At 44.2% G+C, this 20,546-nt stretch overlaps 1 protein-coding gene across 1 annotated transcript in view; it reads right to left on the bottom strand.

The window, feature by feature from the left end:
• Positions 1-1,100: 1,100 nt before the first annotated feature.
• Positions 1,101-20,546, bottom strand: part of LOC147123096 (ADP-ribosyl cyclase/cyclic ADP-ribose hydrolase 1-like) — a 34,091-nt gene continuing 14,645 nt past the window's right edge. The window contains exons 5-10 of the mRNA XM_085966305.1: positions 19,383-19,518; positions 16,125-16,207; positions 9,353-9,429; positions 8,427-8,519; positions 6,137-6,223; positions 1,101-1,398 (exon numbers count right to left, since the gene is read on the bottom strand). Coding sequence (XP_085822431.1) covers positions 1,323-1,398; positions 6,137-6,223; positions 8,427-8,519; positions 9,353-9,429; positions 16,125-16,207; positions 19,383-19,518 — 552 coding nt within the window. The 3' untranslated portion in view covers positions 1,101-1,322. The remainder of the gene's footprint in view (positions 1,399-6,136; positions 6,224-8,426; positions 8,520-9,352; positions 9,430-16,124; positions 16,208-19,382; positions 19,519-20,546) is intronic.

Below are 20,546 nucleotides of genomic sequence, written 5' to 3'. Positions count from 1 at the left end.
ATACACCCTATCACCCAGAATGTATCTGGAAACTTGACGACCTTCCCACAATAGAGCTAGGAGGTTGGGTTGCCTCATAACAAAAATATTGTGCCAATTCTCAGAAAATCTGACATTCATAAGGACAATTTGTTGCTGTTGGTCACAAACTATTTGAACATTGAAGATGTGGAATCCTTTTCTGTTAAGGGAAATTCAATGAGCTCATAGTAATGCAAAGTGTGTCTCATCTATTGCTCCCTGGATTCTGGGGAGTCCAACAACGTTGTAGAACTGAATGGCCCTTTTGCACCGCTGTCATGGTATGGTACAACAATGTATGAATTTGCCAACTTTCTTAAAGATGGGGAGGTTAAAATTTCGACAGAGATTCTCCTGGTCTCCCAATGTAACTTTGGCTGAAGAGCGATGGAAATGAGAGGGAAATGGCATAAATGGTTGTTTATACCATTTTTCTGGGATTTCTGCTGGTCCTCCACCAAAGATACGGCAGGAGATCGTGAGAAGCCCAGTAGAAATTTTACCCGGCAGATGAATGCAAGACTGGACAGCACATTGGATGATGTTACACAGGTTCCCAGTTGCTGCCTAGAAGAATCCAGTAGGATAAAGTTGAAAACTGAACTCAATTTGACCTGCACTTGCAGAGCTGTTCAGGCTCTTGGCCTGGCTGCTGCTCCTGGTACAGAAGCTGGCACAATTCATCCATGGCATCCTTGGTGAATCTAACATTGGGGCATTCTTCAGGCATTGGCAGCACTGCGACAGGGTTCTGGAGCTGCTGAGAACGTGTTCAATTTTCCCATTAAAGGCTGAAAACAACAGCATTAGGAAAGGAGGATGGCTCGATATTAGGCCACCCAGTAACAGTATATATTTCCTCCACCACAGGACCTGAAAGATCTATTCCAAATAGGTGAGTAGGCACTCAAGTTGCATTATGGGGAAATCCCCAATCAGGCATGTGGTGGGCCTTAGGCCTTTATGCCTTTTATTTTGAAGGGTTGGTGCCCAATTTGGACCAGTGCAATGGGCTTTGACAACTAGCTTATTAGCCCCTAATATAATGATGATGTTAAATAATGGCACAGTTCCTCAGGTTATTTCCCTTCTTAAAATGACAATGATCCTCCTTTATTTTTAATATACAAATCTCTCTTCAAAATTACAAACCAAATTAAAATCAACCCAATGCAGACAATCGCACTACATTGCATAATGAGGCTTTCTTTATACTTTTCTGCACTCCTAATGATTGTACGTTTATGTAGAAGCAAGCAACTTTAGAAATTCCACAATTCTAGCTTTAGTGGATGGATATGTCAGACTTTTGGCACAGTGCTGAACTTGCAGGATGGACGGTCTGATTTGTGAACACACTGGAGCATTTGAATAGGCCTGTCAAGAAAATAGCAGAATTTTAAACTTTAGAATTAGTAAACAAAACTTAAGACCTAGATACCGAGATCCATATTTTCCTCTGAGCAGGAACAATCCCACCAGCAGTAAAAGGGGATGTTTTCCACTGCGGGTATTTTGACCGCTAGCAATGAGCCCACTTTAAATATTCTGCCAATGTATTCTTCCACTTAAGTATGAGAAAAAATTAATACAGCTAATGTCGAAGCAAGGCAAGGACACCTGATGCAGCAACAAAGTGGAAGTCTGAACGGAAAAAACATTATTAACTTCCCCACCCTTCCCCCAAAAAAGAAATCACGCAAACACGTGGCTGGAGTCCCGGTCCACTGCAGAATTCAACTCCTTCTGTCAAATTCACCAGGGGACATAAATAGCAAAGGAGAATGGGCTAAAATCCCAGGGGCCTAGTTCTGCTGCCAGACGGGTGGCAGATTGGGACACCTGGCCACCTGCAGCTACAGACACAGACCCTGCCTTTGGTGGAACAGGCTCGAGGGACTGAACAGACTCCTCCTGCTTCTATGATCCCAAATTTAGGGTTGGGAACATTTGCATGCCCAGTAAATGCACTTCAGCAGTCCCAACCGAGACCCAGAACAACAGAACAGCATCATTCCACTCCAACTGCAGAGTGAGGGCCCAAAAGGGCCCAACAGAGCTTCATTTTATTTTCAATCCTCAGCCTGTCAGGGAGTTATAGGGTGCTTTAGTGCAGGGATCGATTACCTTTGGCAGTCAAAGTTTTGGTATCTTTCCTGGTACTCGGCTGGCATGAGTTTCGCTGAGGCCTTTAAGGAACATCGGAACAGGAGTAGGCAATTCAGCTCCTCGAGCCTGCCCGCTATTCAATTAGATCATGGCTAACCTGAATCTTAACTCCATCGACCTGCATTAGTTCCCTAACCCTTAAGATCCTTACCTAACAAAAATCTACCTCTCTCAGTTTTTTAATTTTCAATTGACCTAGACTCAACAGCTTTTTGGGGGAAGAGAGTTCCAGATTTCCACTACCCTTTGTGTGAAGAAGTGTTTCCTGACATCATTCCTGAAAGGCCTAGCTCTAATTTTAAGGTTATGCCACTTTGTTCTGGACTCTCCCAACAGAAGAATTTGTTTCTCTCTATCTACCCTATTAAATCCTTTGGGGGAGAAATTCGGTTACTCCCCGTTTGGAATGGGGTTTTGTCCCATTTTCCAGTCTCCTATTGTGCGATCCCCCCAGTTCCACCCAGGGCCCAAGAGGAATTTCAGGCTCAATATATGTAGCACTGTGGTAAGGTTAATAGTTGCTATTTGCCCAGGCTGAAGTTTTCAAAAATTGTTATTTTGTATGTATGTTTGCAACTTCAATTTGTCTTAGTCACAACTTACTTGCAACTGCAAACCAATATTCAGTTCCATATATTCACAATTATACAAAAGAGCTTCCTGATTTCACTCCTAAATGACCTAGCCCAAATTTTAAGATTATGCCGCCTTGCTTTTGATTCCCCGACCAGAGGAAATAGTTTCTCTATATCTACCCAATCGACTCCTTTGATTATTCCAAATAGTTCGATTAGATGAGCTCTCAACTGTCTAAACTCAAGGAAATACAAGCCAAATTTCTGCAACCTGTCCTCAAAATGTAACCCTTTAAACCCTGGTATCATTCTGGAGAATCTGCACTGCACCCCCTCCAAGGCCAATATATCCTTCTTGTGGTTCGGTACCCAAAACTGAACATGTTTCTCCAGGTGGGTCTTAGCAAGGCTCTGTAAAACTAAAGCATCACTTCCTCTGCTTTGTATTCCAGCCCCCCTTGAGATAAAGGCAAACATTCCATTAGCCATTTTGATTACTTTTTGTAGCTACAAGTTTGAAGTCCTCGGAAAGAATGAGTTGTTGAAGGAGAGAGTACCTTGATTTCAACACAGTGAGGGTGCAGGGAGGAGGACATTGTAGGATAGTATTGTAGTGATCAATAACATGTCATTCTGTGGTGGACACTAGGTGGAGCAGCAGAGCTGTATAGAGCTGTATGTATAAAACTACACTACCCAGTATATATTATATTAAGACTACATTACGCATGAGGCTAGGCTACCCAGAAGGCAACAGTCAAGATGGCAGCCTGCACACAGGAGCACACATGGAAGCCTCTACAGATACTGTACCTAGAGAACGTGTACTGAATAAATAACTAGCTAGAAGCTAGCTGTGTTCATAATAAGAATGTCTAGTTATTAATGAACATAACATGGTACCAGGGTGGTGAAGATCTGCTGAAAATTGTGAAAAGCGACATGGAGAATTTGAAGCCACCAGGAGGTTTGAATCTCAAGGGAAATGTCGACTACAATTGGCGGATTTTTAAACAACAATTCGAACTCTACATTGCAGCCATCGAATTCGGTACGAAGCCAGACGCAAAGAAGATAGCGTTGCTGCTTACGGTTGCAGGCCCACAGGCAATAGAGGTATTTAATACATTTGTATTTAATCCAGCGGAGAACAGAGAAAAATTAGAAGATGTGCTAAAAAAATTTGATGCACATTGCTCTCCCAAAAAGAATGAGACGTATGAAAGATACCTCTTCCGTTCTCGGACACAGCAACAAAATGAGACTTTTGTTAGCTTTATAACTGATCTGAAACTGAAAGCACAGAAATGTAATTTCTCTGAGCTCAAAGCATCCATGATTCGTGACCAGATTGTGTTTGGTATTCATGATAAAAAAGTCAGGGAACGTCTGTTGAGAGAAACCGAACTAAATTTGGAAAATGCAGTGAAAATATGCAAAGCCAGCGAGCTAGCTCGAAATCACGCAAAGACTTTCAGTGAAATCAATAATGATGCGAATGTAATGAGTGATAATGCTGCTGTCGGTGCTGTGTCCTACAAGGGGAAGAAACATGGGCAGAACAGAAATGAAAAGCAATCGGAGGATGAAATTTTTAATTGTAAACGCTGTGGTTACAAACACCAGTTAAGACAATGCCCAGCATTTGGAAAAATGTGCACAAAGTGTAATGGAAAGAATCACTTTGCCAAACAATGCTTTTCAAAAGTAAAAACGACGAAAGGGCAACGAGTTAATGTGATTGAGGACACTGAAATAAGTGAGACATTTTTTGTAGGAATGGTGTCATGTGACGATATCAAAAAAGATACAGAAAATGTGCAGCCCTCAGAAATAGACAATGCTGAACATAAAGTTAATGCAGTAAAAGAGGACAAATGGATGATCCCACTGCAGATAAATGGAGCATTAGTTACATTGAAACTGGACACTGGGGCAAAAGCAAACTTAATCAGTATGAGTGACATTAACAATATGAAAGAAAAGCCCAAAATACAGAAAAAGTCAGTACCACTGAAGGACTATAATGGACAGAAAATAGATAGCTTAGGTGTATACAGACTTAAAGTGACAGTCAAAGACAAAGTGCATCATCTCATGTTTTCTGTTGTGGCTGAAAGGCTTGATTCACTACTGGGTGACAAAGCTTGTGAAGACTTAGAACTGGTCAAGAGAGGCTACCGTATAAACTGTGCCATAAGCAGACCAGATGACTCAGGTGATGAAGCAGAGAGCCCATCAAGGATGAAAAGGCCAAAGGGTATCCATGTCTTCAAAAAGCCTAGTTTCTCCAAGAAGAAAGAAAAAGACTTTAAGGTCAAAGAGAAGCCAAAGGAAGAAAAGCACAAAGAGGAAAAACACAAGGAGGAAAAGTCCAAAGATATAACCGCAGCAGATGTTGTTAAGCAGTGGAAAGAGAAAAAGAAAAAGAAGAAGCCTGCACCAGAGCAGGAAGCAGTTCTGGTGGATACTCCTTCTTCCCTCAGGCCAATCTTTGGTGTTCCATTAGCCGAGGCTGCTGAGAGGACTATGCTGTATGATGGGATCCAGCTGCCTGCAGTTTTTCGAGAGTGCATTGACTACATTGAGAGTTATGGCATGAAGAGTGAAGGAAACACTGAAACCCTCTCCAAGCAAAGATCGCAAGGAGACCTCGATCTATACAAGAGCAGATTGATGACAATGCCGCAACTGCATCTTGTCATTCACCGCCAGAACAATCTCATGAAGATACATCAGACTTACCCGTGTTGAGAAGATCCACACGTGAAGTAAAAGAGCCTGATAGACTTAACTTTTGAGTACAATGTAAAGCTTTGAAAATGTGTTGACTGTTTTGAAAATGTTTATGTTTATAGAGCACTAACAAAAGTGTTACTGATATTATCTTTATTGTTTTCTTGAAAGTTGATTGATATTGATTTTGTTAAACCTCCAAAGGGGGATGTAGTGATCAATAACATGTCATTCTGTGGTGGACACTAGGTGGAGCAGCAGAGCTGTATAGAGCTGTATGTATAAAACTACACTACCCAGTATATATTATATTAAGACTACATTACCCATGAGGCTAGGCTACCCAGAAGGCAACAGTCAAGATGGCAGCCTGCACACAGGAGCACACATGGAAGCCTCTACAGATACTGTACCTAGAGAACGTGTACTGAATAAATAACTAGCTAGAAGCTAGCTGTGTTCATAATAAGAATGTCTAGTTATTAATGAACATAACAAGTATCATTCGGAATTAGGAGGAACAAGAGAATAAAATTATCTTAAAATACTGACATTTTACATAAACTCTTGTGATAGAATTTCATTAGCTTTGTAAACTTTTCAATATTTAAGTATGAATCTGATGTGGTACACACCTGTAATTATCCTTGCAAGAGTACATGATTTTTTTCTCCTTCAGAATCTTTTCCAATTCTGCAACACTGCCGGCACCACAGGATTCACTGCAAATCAAAATGTTGACTCTGAGTTCAGTGCAATTGCTAAAATTAATTGTAATTGCTAAACTTAAAGTAACAGTTGTCCTCATTAGCCTGAAAACTACTACTTTACAGGGCTTCATGAAAAAATGTTCGGTAAAGGTTTTAATTTCACAAGATCACAATAGATAGGGAAGAGGGAGGGCATTCAGCTCATTTTATCACACTCATCCAGAAAGAACAAATCGTCTGCTGTAGCACTGTCGACTGGTTCTTAAATGCTCCAGGGTTTTTTTTTTGCATCCACTGTCCTATCCAGAAGTCCGTTCAATGTGCTAATCACTCTATTGTGAAGAATAACCTCCTAACATCAGTCTTAAATTTCCCTTTTACCAGTCTTAGCATGTGTCTCCCATTCCTCCTAGTCACCTCCTTTCAAGATTGAATAGAGGAGGTTTTTCCAATCCTTCCTCATGACCCAATTCGCTGAAGCTATTGTTTGGAAATGCGTAGCACAATATGACAATATTGACACATAACACCAGGTTATGCAGAAATGATACATGACAATTCTGACTCATCTCCAGAAACAAAGGTTTGCTGAACACTTTTCCCAGAAAAGAACCTTCCTTGTTTTTGTTTTTAAACAGTCGGACAAGCACACCCTTAAATCAGTGCTAACGATTTCTGTGGTTTATCTTAGTCAGATAGTGTGACAGATGAGATGGTAAGCCTGACACAGTACAATGCAAATGAGGGTCAGGCAGACAGGTAGGCAGGGGGACCAACAGTGGCCTCTTCATATTTGACTGTCCTTTTTCTGCTATACTGTGAATTATTTTGATCAGCAAGGTGAGTGGTGTTAGTGCGGGGGAATGCAACACTTTTCATTTCAGGTACCTAATGTCAATGTTTAACACTCCCAGGTCAGGTATAGGATGGGTTAGATGCAAGGTAAACCTGCCTCTACTTTGCCCTGACAACGTACCTCAGCTCCAATCTCAAAATAGCCAATCTCACTCAGAGGCCAAAACATGCTGAGTCACTTTTTTCCATTTCCTACACCAGCATCTTTTGGCAACTTGGGGATTATTGAAAAACTTTTTAAAAAATACATACTACTTTTAACTTCTAGATTGTGGGTGGCTGAATTATATTACTGTTTCTACAGCTAACAGGTAAATTGATGTATGTCACTAATTTAGGGAGCAAGATATGTCATGAGTGCCCCTTTTAAACTTTTCCTCTCTTAAGGTCCACGTGTGTTGTGTTCTGCCCTCGGCAGGTCCTAACTCAAGTATCATACATGAAATTCTTGAGCCACTTACTAGGGAGGGGTCGCTGAGGTGGTTTCCTGTCGCCTTCCTCACAATTTTTATCTCCTGAGAGCCCTGTCCTTGGTCGGCTGCTGCAAAGAGCCCCACCCACCCTTTATGAGGGGGAGCACACACACCCATCGGACTCAAGTACCCCTGCTTGACATCAACCCAGTATTCGGAGTTGGGTCTGTGCTCGCCAAGGCTGTCTTGAGTGGGGTTGGAAACTAACCCTTCTGACTCAGAGGTGGGAATACTACCACTGCACCAGTGGTCACTCTGTTTGGATACGAGGACCCTGCTGGATGTTAACCCAGTATTTTGAAACCATAGTCTACTTGCCACTCGCTGGAACTGTCTAGAGTGGGGCTCAAACCCTTCACCTTCTGATTCAGAAATGGGAATAATACCACTAAGCCAAAGGCTCACACCATTCTTAATGATATTAAATTTATACTCTTTAGTTACTGAATCATCGGCCAGTGAAAATAGTCATGGAAAAGTAATTGTAAGGTTCTAGTTCTCGCATTTTTCCCCCTCTTTTCTATTTCTGGGTCTTTATGCAATTTGTGTCATCTTTGGCTAAGGAGACAAGTGGGCAACCTGTCCCCAGGCCTTTGTCAGTAGAGTTGTGTTATATCTCTGCCAGGAATATGTGATAGCAACTCAGTGCCATTCTCCCGCCAAAGTTCCTCCCCTCCTTACTAGTAAATGCCTATCCTCCCCACCTGGCCCCCCTACAACAGCACAGGTCAGACTGTGCTTGAGGAGTCCTCACCCTGCCAATCAATGGCATACTGTGTTGGAGGTCCAACAGGCTTTACCATTCCACCATGCTGCAATGGAGATGGAAAAATTACTGTATGTAATAAATCCCACAGTATGCATGCAATAAAACTGCAAAACCTCACTTATCAGGCCCATCAATATTGTCCATGATCCAGAGGTAAACTGAGGTAACCCGCTTGTTGTCTAATTTTCCAAGTTCTATTTCACCAAAAATGCTAGTGACAGGAAAGAAAAACATAATCAGTGCCAGTAATGTGCAAAGAATAATGTAATCAATATGAATATTTATATGATATGCAGTTAGACTGTGGTTTAAGTGAAAGCCACCAATTTCTGCTATGTACCATACAGTTCTTTTATAATTTAAGATTTCTTGTTACCATGCTAAAGAAAAGAAATATGCATGTAGCAATGAACATTCAGGGTTTAAACAGCTTGGTGAAAGGCATTTAATTCATAAGCATTAACACTACCATAAGGGTATCAAATAAACAATTTAAAGATACATTCCAAGATAATACACTACAGCAACCTTATCCTTGAGTATTTATTTGGAAAATACCACCCTGTATTCAACCTCAAACTATTTCTACATTTGGTTAAACCCTCACCACCTCCCCCCCCCGCCCGCCCCTCATGCCTTTCTGATTGGCGCCATCATCTTTGCTAAATTTTTAGTACCAGCCTTTTTGGAGTAACTGTATCAAAGGCCTTACTGAAATCCAAGTACAGCAGAGTCCCTGTTACAGCTGTGACCCTTCATCATGAAGGTTGATTGCACCCAAAACGTCACCTGCTCCTTTCAGGTGCTGATTGATCTGCTGTGTTTTCCAGCATTATCTGTTATAAATAAGTGGCAGTAATTTCTGCATCAGTTCTTCCGATGTCCCGCCACAACTTGGGCGGGTGATCTGCAGAAACCCCAGAGAAATGTCCACTTCCACCATTTCTCCGAAGTTTCCATCAAACTTCCGCTGAAGTTCACGGAAATCTACCCCATTATAGTTAAAAGTACAGTTCTGCCACGCTGATGTCACCAGTGTTGTACCTGTCTTTTCTGAAAGCTTTGGTATGACCAGATCCATTCAGCATCACCGTTACTTCTCCATGGGCCTTTTTTGCATACTGTGAAATGTACACACAATTACTTATCTCCTGTCTAACTGGTTCAGTTGAATCAAACCCACAATCATTTTTTCCAAGCAAATAATAAAGCCCCGGTTTTACCCAGCATGACTGGCATGAATGGGTCGGGCAGGTTAAAATGGCGGCCGGCTGCTTCGTGCAGCGTTCCCACCTGCCGTCACTTCAACTCTGTGCAAAACAGAGTTGGGAGGGAGCTTGCCTCTACCTTGCCGGGGCCTACTTAATGTGCAGAAGTCATGGCCCGATGACAGCATCGGTGCTATGACACAATTTTAACACCCGGGATCGTGAGGCTCGCACAGCGCTGAAAATCTCCCTCCTCCAGCAAAACCTGGCAGAATTTGGCGGGGTGGCTTTTTGAATTTTTGTTAGGCTTTCCTCCAGAGTGCTCCCTCCAGCCCCGCAAGGAGTCCTTGGACCTCCCCAGCACTGGCCTTGTCTCTCCCTCCCAGCATCAGATGCTCCTTGGAAATCCCTCTCCGAGCACTAACTTATGAGGGGTACCATTACCTTGGGTCCCCGGCAGTGTGTGGCTTCTGGCATAATTCCCACCTGCCAGCCATGGGGTCACTCCCCCCAGCCCAGTTTCTGGCAGGAGACGGATCGAAACTATTCAAATGAGGCCTAGGAGTTAAAATGGACCCCAAGCCTCACACTGAACTCTTCACGAGGGTTTCTCTCCTGCCACACACCCTGGCTGTACTGAACACGCTCTGAGTTAGAATCGGGACTTATGTTTATTTCTACAGTTCTTCAGGCCTTGGGCCTTAAATGTCATTTTCTATTTTAAAATTGTTTTCTTCCCTTTAGTTCCTCCCTGCGCATCATTCTTGAAACAACTGAGGTGACCAATGACTTGCTTCAATGCCTTTACTGATCTAACTTTAATTCTCATTTTCTTCTCTCCCCCTCTAAGGACGCTGATTCAGGCTGACATATGGTTCCATGGTTGCTAGCAACCCTCCAGTACTTTGTCCAGGCTGACACATGAAGAATGGCCACTTGGATCGTGAGATAGACAAATTATAGGGGCATGAATGTTGAGCCCCAATCCTGTTCACCTGACATCCACTCTGTGGTATCTTGAGGTGGCCATAGATGGAGACAGACACAGGTTAACTCCTTAACATAGTTTAATCAACACTTGCACATAAAAGCTTCTGCCATGAGGCAGCAAAAACAAAGAGTACAACCAGTACAGATCAGACTTAACTCAGGAGAGCAATTGCCACAGCACCACCTGGTGGATCAGGTTACACATAACCTCCCAGGTTACTACACTCCGCCCCCCTTAAGATTGCCGTATGCAACTCTTAAACAATAACCCTTACTAGGTACTACATTTTAACTAACCAGTATGCTCTAACCATGGTTAACCCCTGACTAATTTAACAGGTTTGTATAAGTCTTTCTGGTTGCTTGCGAATCCTTTGTGAACGTCTTAATTCCACTTGTGGTGGATTCTCAGATTCATTCGCACTTGAGATTGGAGTAGTCTCTGATGTTGGTTTTACTCTGTCCCGCTGTGGCCTGGCAGTACCAGTGTCCACTGGCACCTTATAAGCCGTGCTGGGTCCTGGAACAGCCTCCTCTACTGCCCTTTGTTCCATCTGAGGCAGTTCCCCCTGCTGCCGGCTGAAAAGCTGATCCACATGCCGACAAACCCCTCGACCATCCCCTAGTAACACGGAGTATGACACAGGTCCTGTAATGTCCTGGATTAGTCCTGGTATCCATTTCGGTCCATAACCGAAGTTCCGGGTGTACACAGAGTCCCCTATGGCGAAATGGCGAGCTTTAGTATGTTTGTCATGGTACGCTTTTTGGTTTGTTTGTTTTGTCTCAACCTTGCTTTTGAGATCTGGGTGTATCAGGTCTAACGTGCACCGCAACTTTCTCCCCATCATCAACTCAGCCGGAGAAAGCCCCATGGTAGCTTGGGGTGTTATATGATAACTAAACAAGGCTCTATTGAGCTTGGTCTCCAGGGTGTCACCTGAGCTCTTTCTCATGAGCTCCTTAAAAGTCTGCACGGCTCGCTCGGCTAACCCATTTGAGGCTGGGTGATATGGAGCCGAGGTGACATGTGTGATTCCATTCCTTACCATGAATTCTTTGCTCCCTTCACTAACAAAACACTGTGCATTGTCGGATACAATCATTTCTGGAATACCATGCGTGCTGAAGCTGTTCCTGAGACAATTCAGTGTGGCATCAGTCGTTGCAGAGCTCACTGGATAAACGTCGATCCACTTTGAGTGAGCGTCAACCAGCACCAAAAACATTTTGCCCATAAAAGGTCCCGCATAGTCTATGTGAATTCTCCTCCAGGGTTTGCTGGGCCACTCCCAGGGATGGAGTGGTGCCCCGGCAGGTGCTTTCCTCTGTTCCTGACATATAGTGCATGACTTTACCTTTGACTCAATTTCAGCATCCAAGTTAGGCCACCACAGGTAGCTCCTAGCCAGCCCTTTCATTCTAGTCATTCCTGGGTGCGATTGATGCAACTGTTCCATCAAAGTAGAGCGTCCCCGCTCTGGGACTATGATGCGTGCTCCCCATAGCACACATCCATCTTGGACACTGAGCTCGTGCTGTCTCTGTCTGTACGGCGCGAACTCCGGTCCCTCACGGTGATCTGGCCAGCCTTTCAACACATACTCACGGACCCTTGACAGAACGGAGTCCTTGGCTGTCCAGCCCTGGATTTGCACTGAAGTCATCAGGGGACTGATTTCCTGATCCAGCATCAGGACGTGCTCCTCAGGGGAAGTACTGCGAGGAGCTTTTGAGAGGGGCAGGCGGCTGAGAGCATCCGCGTTCCCGTTTTCCTTGCTGGCTCTGTATGTGATCACATATTCATAGGCTCTTAGTATTACTGCCCATCTCATTATTCTCTGTGATGCCATTTGAGGCACCGCTTTCATCTCATTCAGTAAGCTAATAAGAGGCTTGTGGTCAGTACTGATTACAAACTTCCTCCCATATATGTACTTATGGAATTTCTTTACTCCAAATATAATGGCCAACCCCTCTTTATCAAGCTGTGAATAGTTATTTTCTGCAGCTGTGAGCGTGCGTGAAACAATCCCGATGGGCCTTTCCGCTCCATCTGGCATGCGGTGGGTCAACACTGCCCCCACTCCATAGGGTGATGCGTCGCAGGACATTATCAGCTCCTTCTTCTCGTCGTAATGCACTAACACCCTTCTGGACTGAAGTAGCTCCTTTGACTGCTGAAACGCTTTCGCTTGCTCTGGCCCCCAACGCCATGGCTCCTCCTTTCTCAGCAGTTTGTGCAGGGGTGCCAGCAGCATCGATAAGTTTGGAAGAAACCGGTTATAATAATTCAGGAGCCCTAGATAGGCTTTCAGTTCAGTCACTGAGGTGGGTGCCGGTGCATCCTGCACTGCCCGCACTTTCCCTGGTAATGGATGGAGGCCTGTGGCATCCACCTGATGTCCCAGGAATGTAACTTCCTTCTCCATGAAACTACACTTACTCCATTTCAGACGTAGCCCCGCCTCTTCCAGCCGCTGTAGCACTTTGTCCAGTGTTTTTAAGTGATCCTGATCGTCACTTCCTGTTAGCAGAATATCATCTAAGTACACGGCCACCTTTGGAATGCCCTGCAGAATGCCCTCCATAGTCCGTTGGAATATTGCTGGGCTAGAACTGACACCAAATGGTAACCTGGCATACGTGAACAGCCCCTTGTGCGTGTTCACCGTGACAAACTTTTTTGATTCTTCATCTAGCAATATCTGCTGATACGCATGACTCATGTCCAGTTTGCTGAATCTTTCTCCCCCAGCGAGCGATGTTAACATGTCCTCCATTCTCGGAATGGGGTACTGTTCCAGTGATGATACTCTGTTCACTGTTAATTTATAGTCACCACACACCCTTACATTACCGTCGGGCTTCAATACCGGGACTATTGGTGCCGCCCAGTCTGAAAATTTCACTGGTTCTATTACTTTGTCCTTTAGCAGGCGATCTAGTTCCGCCTCAACCTTGGTTTTCATTGCAAAAGGTACCGACCTTGGTTTAAAGAAACGAGGCGTGGCATCACTGGCTACATGAATCTTGGCTGTGGCTCCCCTTAAGGTGCCCAGTTCGTCCTTGAACACTAACTCATGCTTCATCAGCACTTCTTGCAGTGCCTCTGTACTGTCCTCCATTTTATTCATTGCCTGCCAGTCCACACTCAACTCACTGACCCACCCTCGTTCTAACAGGTTTGGCCCTGACCCTGCTACCACTGCCACCGTAAGCTCTTTGGTGACTCCTTTGTGTTCCACTTGTACTTCGGCTGCCCCCAAAATGTCCACCTTCTGTCCTGTGTAGGTTTTGAGACGAATGGGGCATGTACCTAGCTCTGGTACTTTTGCTTCCCCCCATAGCTTGCCGTACTCCGGTGTCAATCTCAAACTTTACTTGACCTCCGTTCACTATCAAATACTGAGTGAGAGGGGGTACGTTGGGCCTTGAAGTGTCTATACTGTATATAGTGAAAACCTCCTCACTAGACTCTTCCTCTTGTATGTAATTTGCCCGCTTTGTGTACTTCTCCCTCCCCCCTTTAGCATGCTTTGCCCCATTAGCACTGCTTCTCTCACTCACTGCCCTTTTACAGACTTTCTTTAAGTGCCCTATTTTTCCACAATTGTGGCACTTTGCCTTTGCAAACCTGCAGTCCTTTGCATAATGGCTCGTCCCGCCACATCGGTAGCAATCCCCAACCCCGACTGGTGGACTTTTCGCGCCAGCTTCCATCTTGAAAACAGCTCCTCCCACTGGTTTACTCCATTTCTCCTTGCTCATACTGTTTAAGTCCTTAATGTCCTTGTTAGCCATCTCCGTGGCTTGTGCTTTTTTAAGTGCCGTCTCAAACGTTAATCCTTCTTCTGACAGCAACCTTTGCTGTATACTGTCATCGTTAACTCCGCATACTAGTCTGTCCCTTAACATGACTGTGAGCGTATTTCCAAAATTACAGTCCTGTGCGAGCTTCCGAAGCTCCTCCACATACTCAGTAACGCTTTCTTCCGGCCTCCTAATCCTCGAATTGAATTTCCATCTCTATACTATTTCACTAGGTTTCGGATTGAAATGATTCTTTAGTAGACTCACCAACTCGTCAAAAGATTTTTCTCCTGGCTGCTCCGGGCTCAGCAGATTCCTCATCCGTGTATAGGTTTGCGCTCCCATACAACTCAGTAAAATGGCCCTTTTCTTTTCAGCACTGTCCACCTCGTTTGCCATAAAGAAATGGCCCAGTATTTCACAATACTCCTCCCAAGACTGCGACTTGCTGTCAAAAGGTGCCACGGAGCCTACCGTTCCTGCCATCCTTGGAGTTCGGTCACTTCAGCCAAAAAATCAAACACCGTTTCGACTCCTGCGGCCTAGCCTCGTGCTTTTCCGACTAGTTTGCTAACCAACCCGAGCACCTCTTCCGAATACTCCAAAACTTTTCCGTCCTTTATTCTCGTCGCCATATGTGGTATCTTGAGGTGGCCATAGATGGAGACAGACACAGGTTAACTCCTTAACATAGTTTAATCAACACTTGCACATAAAAGCTTCTGCCATGAGGCAGCAAAAACAAAGAGTACAACCAGTACAGATCAGACTTAACTCAGGAGAGCAATTGCCACAGCACCACCTGGTGGATCAGGTTACACATAACCTCCCAGGTTACTACACACTCATGCACACTTTGCAGCAGGAGTCAGTTGACATGATTAGGAGTGGCAACCCAGGCTGATTTGTTTTTCCCTTCTCTAGTCTAGGGAGCACCCTTACCTAGTCGACAAACTCACTTCCTCTGCTGCTTGGAGACACTTGAGCAGATCAGAGAATTTCAGTAGAGTCAGATTAGGTGTGCAATTATACTGCTGTGACACAGGCATTAAATGGCAGGTGTGGTACTTTCTAAACTGGAATGAAACAAGTATTGTTTATGGGTTGGAGGAGGGGGAGGTGTGGGGCTCCATGTTTATTCTACTGCCTTTGCTCTGAAGTTGCATTCTAACAGGATGATCTCAAATTTGTAGAAAAAGACAAAAGCGAATTTAGCAGTGGCTTGGTTTAGGACACTGATCCCTGTAAAGCTCACCTTAAATCCAGACCCAAAACAAATTCATAGCAGAGGCATAAAAAAAATTGCCATCCAATTGTATACAATGAACAGATCTAATCAAGTAATGCACAAGTTGATTCAGCAATGTCACCAAAATTAAACAGAAAGTTTAAAAAAAAAATCATGGTTTAATTTTTCACAAAGTATTTATTTTCTCTCCATTTCTCCTCTTCAGGGCTCTCTGAGTCACGCAGCATTCCTCAGCTGAGAGGAAGGTGACATGCTCCCAGTCCTCACTGATGCCACATCATAATCAGCTATTAGCTGGGTGCATGAGCGTCACCCCATGGTGATGGTCCTTTTGGTTTTCCCTCCTTTGCTGTAGGTGGGCTTCGTCTCGACACAAGACCACAGTGGCATAGGTGAAAGACTCTGGGCTTATTATGTGGGTATTTGAGAATGTAAGTTGGCATCGGCACTGAGGCACAGAGTGCTGAATCTTCAACTAAAGGCTGCTGCTCCAATGTTACTGCATCGCACTAACACATTGCCCCATCAGAATTGTTTCAGAGAAAGAAGCACTTACATTTTCAGATGCTGCTTTCCAAAATGAACTCAGTGAATTGTTTTTACAATCGTTGTATTTGGGACATGCTTCAAAATTAAGTCCTGTAACAAATTAATAATTTACAATTCAAATGATTAATGTCCCAGGCTCTATCTGCAAGGTACAGGAGTTGTTTGTTTAATATTATACAGGAAAATAAACTTTTATAACGTTAAGTACTGAGCAACCTTTCTTATAAACAGTGAACTGTAAACACACCATGGGCTGCATTTGAACTATTTTATGTGGATCTCTCTTGTTATTTTAAGTTTGCTAAAAAATGCTAATTTTAGTATATGGATTTCACTGTGTTACGATAGAAGGAGCTTAAGTCATGAGCGAGAGGCATATTATGGGCTGGATACTTGCTTTTAAACATTTATGCTCATTTATAACTTCTTTTCATCCAACAGGCGGGAGTAACTGCCAGCAAGGCGCTCTGAGGATGGGTTCACTCAGCAGCCTATACATTCAGCACACCTGGTTGAAATACAACGTTTTGAGAATGACTTCTTTATATTTCTGACTGACTAAAATTAGCAAAGACAGGAACGGCCCCTCTGATATATTTAAAAAGCACTATTCAAAATTTTAGAACCATAATTTTTTTAAAGCAAAGAATGAATCAGTTTGTGCCTACATTTCACCAAATGATTCATTGGCCCAGAAATTCAGGTCTCCACGGGTGAGTACGCGCTGGGTACACACCCGTGGGCCCGATGGAAGTGCCGGTTTCCTGCATGCACTGCGCGTGCGCAGGAAACCGGCACTTCCGTTCCTCTGAACGAAGAGGTTCAGAGGTCGAACGCGTGCGCAGGGGAGGCTGCGCGTGCGCATCAAACTTAGGTTTTTTTTACAGGTTTTCCCGGGAGGGTAACCTGCAGAATTTACACATTTAAAAAGCAGGCGTAAGGCCTGCTTTTTACAAGGTAAGTGGTGAATTAATTAAAATTAAAACATTTTTCCACAGGTTTATTATTTTTTAATACTTTAAAGCAAGGTAAGTTTATTTTTAGCCCCGTTAGAATAAAAAATTATTTTTTCAAAAATTTAAATTATTGTTTAAATAGTTATTTAATATAATTTATAGTTTATTTAAAAAATGTGATGTTTTTTAAAAATTTATTTGAAGGTTCAGTGCTATTTTGGGGCCGTAGTATTTATAAGTCTTGACAGCACTTCCTGTCAAGACTTATGAATGGAGCATTCTCTGCTCCGATTGGCTGCCCATGGCCCACGTGATCCCAGGGGACGCATCGAACTAACTGCGCCCCGGGATACGCAAGCACTGCGCGCCGGCAGTTGGAGCAGGCCCAGGATCGGAATTCCACGGGGCCCTACAGCTCAACGGCCGGCGCGCAAGGTAAGTGCAGGTCGGGGGCTTACACCCGTGGGAAGCCCCGACCCGAATTTCTGGGCCAATAAACTACAAGTTTTTCACTTCTCCACTTAAGAGCCGTTATTACAGCATTAGGGCTTGATTTGTGGTATTTTTTTGCAGTTCCTGAGCAAGAACATTACTGGTCATCAAAAAAAATCAATGAAATGATTCAACAAGGTGACCCAAACATAAATAAGGGTGAATTCACAGATCCTTTGCTTCCAATGGGGAACTCCACTTGAAAGGAACACAGCTGGAACCCCACATATTCTTTGAATATGACTTTCCTTTGTCCCGCCGATAACCCAGATTTGATGCCCTGATTGGTGCTGAATTATCTGATCTTGTTTGTGATAGTGGTGGAGACATGACAACTGCCCTCAGTGTTGTCCTCGAAGGTCAGTTACATACAGGCTCTTTGGGGGTGGAATATAGTCTCTGAGGCCTGAGTTTGGGCTGTTTAAACTCAAGGGGCGATTTCACACTCCTGCAGCCCCAGCAGGGAGTTGTGCTCATGTGGAGCACATTGCAGGCCAGTTTCCACGTATTAAAATGAATGGATGGAAAATCACAGGCTGTGATCCCACAATGCACTGTCTGGGAATGCCACTTCTTGCTGGAAGGGCAAGAGTGTGGAATCGGCCCATCGGTTCCCAGCAGACACAGGTTTGTGACAAAAATAGGCGCCTTTGTGTACTGCACGTAATTGAATGACCCAATGGAAGCTGATGCGTACCACAAGTTCTGCACTGAGGAGATCTTTGAGAAGCTCAACCGGAGAGTGACATAAAAGCGATGGTATAGGGGGAAAAATTCGGTGTTGCCCCCTTTGGGGCGCTGACATCGCCAGGGCTACTGGAAGCACTCCCCCTCCTTCTTGGGGCACTACCGGTGAATTTCGCAGCGCTACATGCAACAGCGCCACGTACGTCAGCGTGTAGCGCCGCATCATTGCAGGCCTCCCTCCTCTGATTAAAGGGGAGGTGCCTAGCACTGCATGCACCGGGGCCCTGCTGGACCACCAGGGAGTGAGGTGTCAGGAAAACAGCCCGGCATTCAAGAGGAGTGCCGGGCTGAGCGATCGCGGCTGGCATCCCGAAGAAAAAAGGGGAAGGGGGCAGGTAGGTGCTGGCAGGCGGCCCAAAACAAATTAGCGCCCGACACCTGCCCTTTAAGTAGCGCCGCCGCAGCTGCATAAACATCACCCTGACCCTGTCGGACATATTGTCCGGCGATAGGTCAGGGGGTGCAACCCAAGGTTGCAGCAGGGGCGCTGCGGACACCGATGACATTATCGCCAGCGGCGCAGCATCACAGGGCACTACCGGCTACTGCCGCTAACCACCCGCTGAATTTTGCGGGAGGCATTAGCGGCTCTGCGCCCGGGCGCTAGAGGCTTTGCACCCTGTTAGTGCCCCCCAGGGGTGCTAACAGAAGGCGCAAAGCAACCCAATTTTTCCCCTTAGGGTTAGATTCAACCTGAATCCAGAGGAAGCCCCTTGGACAGTTTAAAAACAGTTTTTTTTTTTAAGTTTGAGGACCTAGCTCTATTCCAAATGTAATGTATGGGGGCTGGGGCCTGTGCGTGCTTATAAGAGGAACTCTCGCCTGGCCACAAGAATTCGATTCCGATCCAGGCAGGAGCCAGGCAGCATAAACAAGGTATTGCTTGTCTGGAACAGGTCATGTCGATGATCATTCCAAGAATACAAGTTTAAGCATAAGCATTTATTAACAAACCAAATTCTCAAAAACTCCACTGCTAAGGAGCCCATGAATTTATTATTCTTGAATTACAAGTAAAAGGTATTGATGGTAATTCAATACTTTCTGCCATAAAAGATGACATCACTCACCTGGGCTGGAGAGTTTCCCACACCAATTCAGGCCGTCTATCATATAACCAACCAAAGTGCTCTCGAGAGGCATAACCTCCTCTGTGACGTCGGTGTACTGAAGGATGAGTACTTTAGTCTGGCTCCAGAAGATTGACTAAGAAATATGAACAATCTCAGCAGTGAAATGTTAATGGAACACGAGGAAAATAACATTTAAATTAAAAAGTACTTCAGGATTGCACTATTGGATCATCTTACTCTGGAGTTTTCTTTCTTAAATTAACAGCCATATTAAAAGAAAATAAACAGTGGATCGATATTTTATGAAGCTTACTGCAGATCAATGACTGACCTATTGATTGGGAGCTGCCATTTTCTCCTATTCAAGGATGCTGAGAGTGGACATGTTAGTGGCTACCCCGGATGCTTGCCCTGTCACTCAGCAATTTACAAAGAGCCGCAAAGAGATGTTTCTGACAGGATAGATTTAAAAACATCATAACTTCAGATGTAGCAAAAATTATTTTTAAGGAAACCCCATGGTGTATAATAGAATGCATGGGATAGATGTTGATATAGTGCGATAGTGTAAAATGGGTGATAGTGAATCGGCCGCCCATTTTAAATCTCCCAATTTTTATTTCCACTGACTTCAATGGAAATAAAAAATCGGGAGCGATGTAAACCCGACTGCCGATTCATTGTCACCCATTTTAGACTATCGCACGAAGTCAAATTCTACTCCATTCAATTTTGCAGTCTGCAATGGTATTTATCTCCACATGAGCCAACTAGTCTAATCCTCCCTCTCCTGATCGCACCGTATATCCTTTAGTATTCCTCTTCTTCAAGCAACTATCTAAATACCTTTTTAAAATAACTTATGGACTTTGCTTCAACATTAGTCTGTGGCAGGCAATTCCAATTTCTAAACATCCGCTGTGTAAAGAAATGCACCTGGCTGTTCCGTGTGGGCTCTCATGATCTCCCGCCATAACTTAGGCAGATGTTTGGCGGACATGAAGTGGAAATGGTGGAAATTCTATCCAAGGCTTTCGAGCTTGCCCTTTAAATTCTTTTTGTGGTTGTCTTAAATTTAAGCCCGCTGGTTACAGTTTTGCCAACTATTGGAAGCAATTTATCTAATCTTGAAGACGTCTACCAAAAAAATTCCAGACCTGT

The sequence above is a fragment of the Somniosus microcephalus genome, chromosome 2 (assembly GCF_052327205.1).
Source record: "Somniosus microcephalus isolate GS21.2 chromosome 2, FLI_Smic_1.0, whole genome shotgun sequence".
Lineage (NCBI taxonomy): Eukaryota > Metazoa > Chordata > Chondrichthyes > Squaliformes > Somniosidae > Somniosus > Somniosus microcephalus.
The sequence above is the reverse complement of the archived record's forward strand: the minus strand, read 5'-3'. Positions and strand labels throughout refer to the sequence as shown.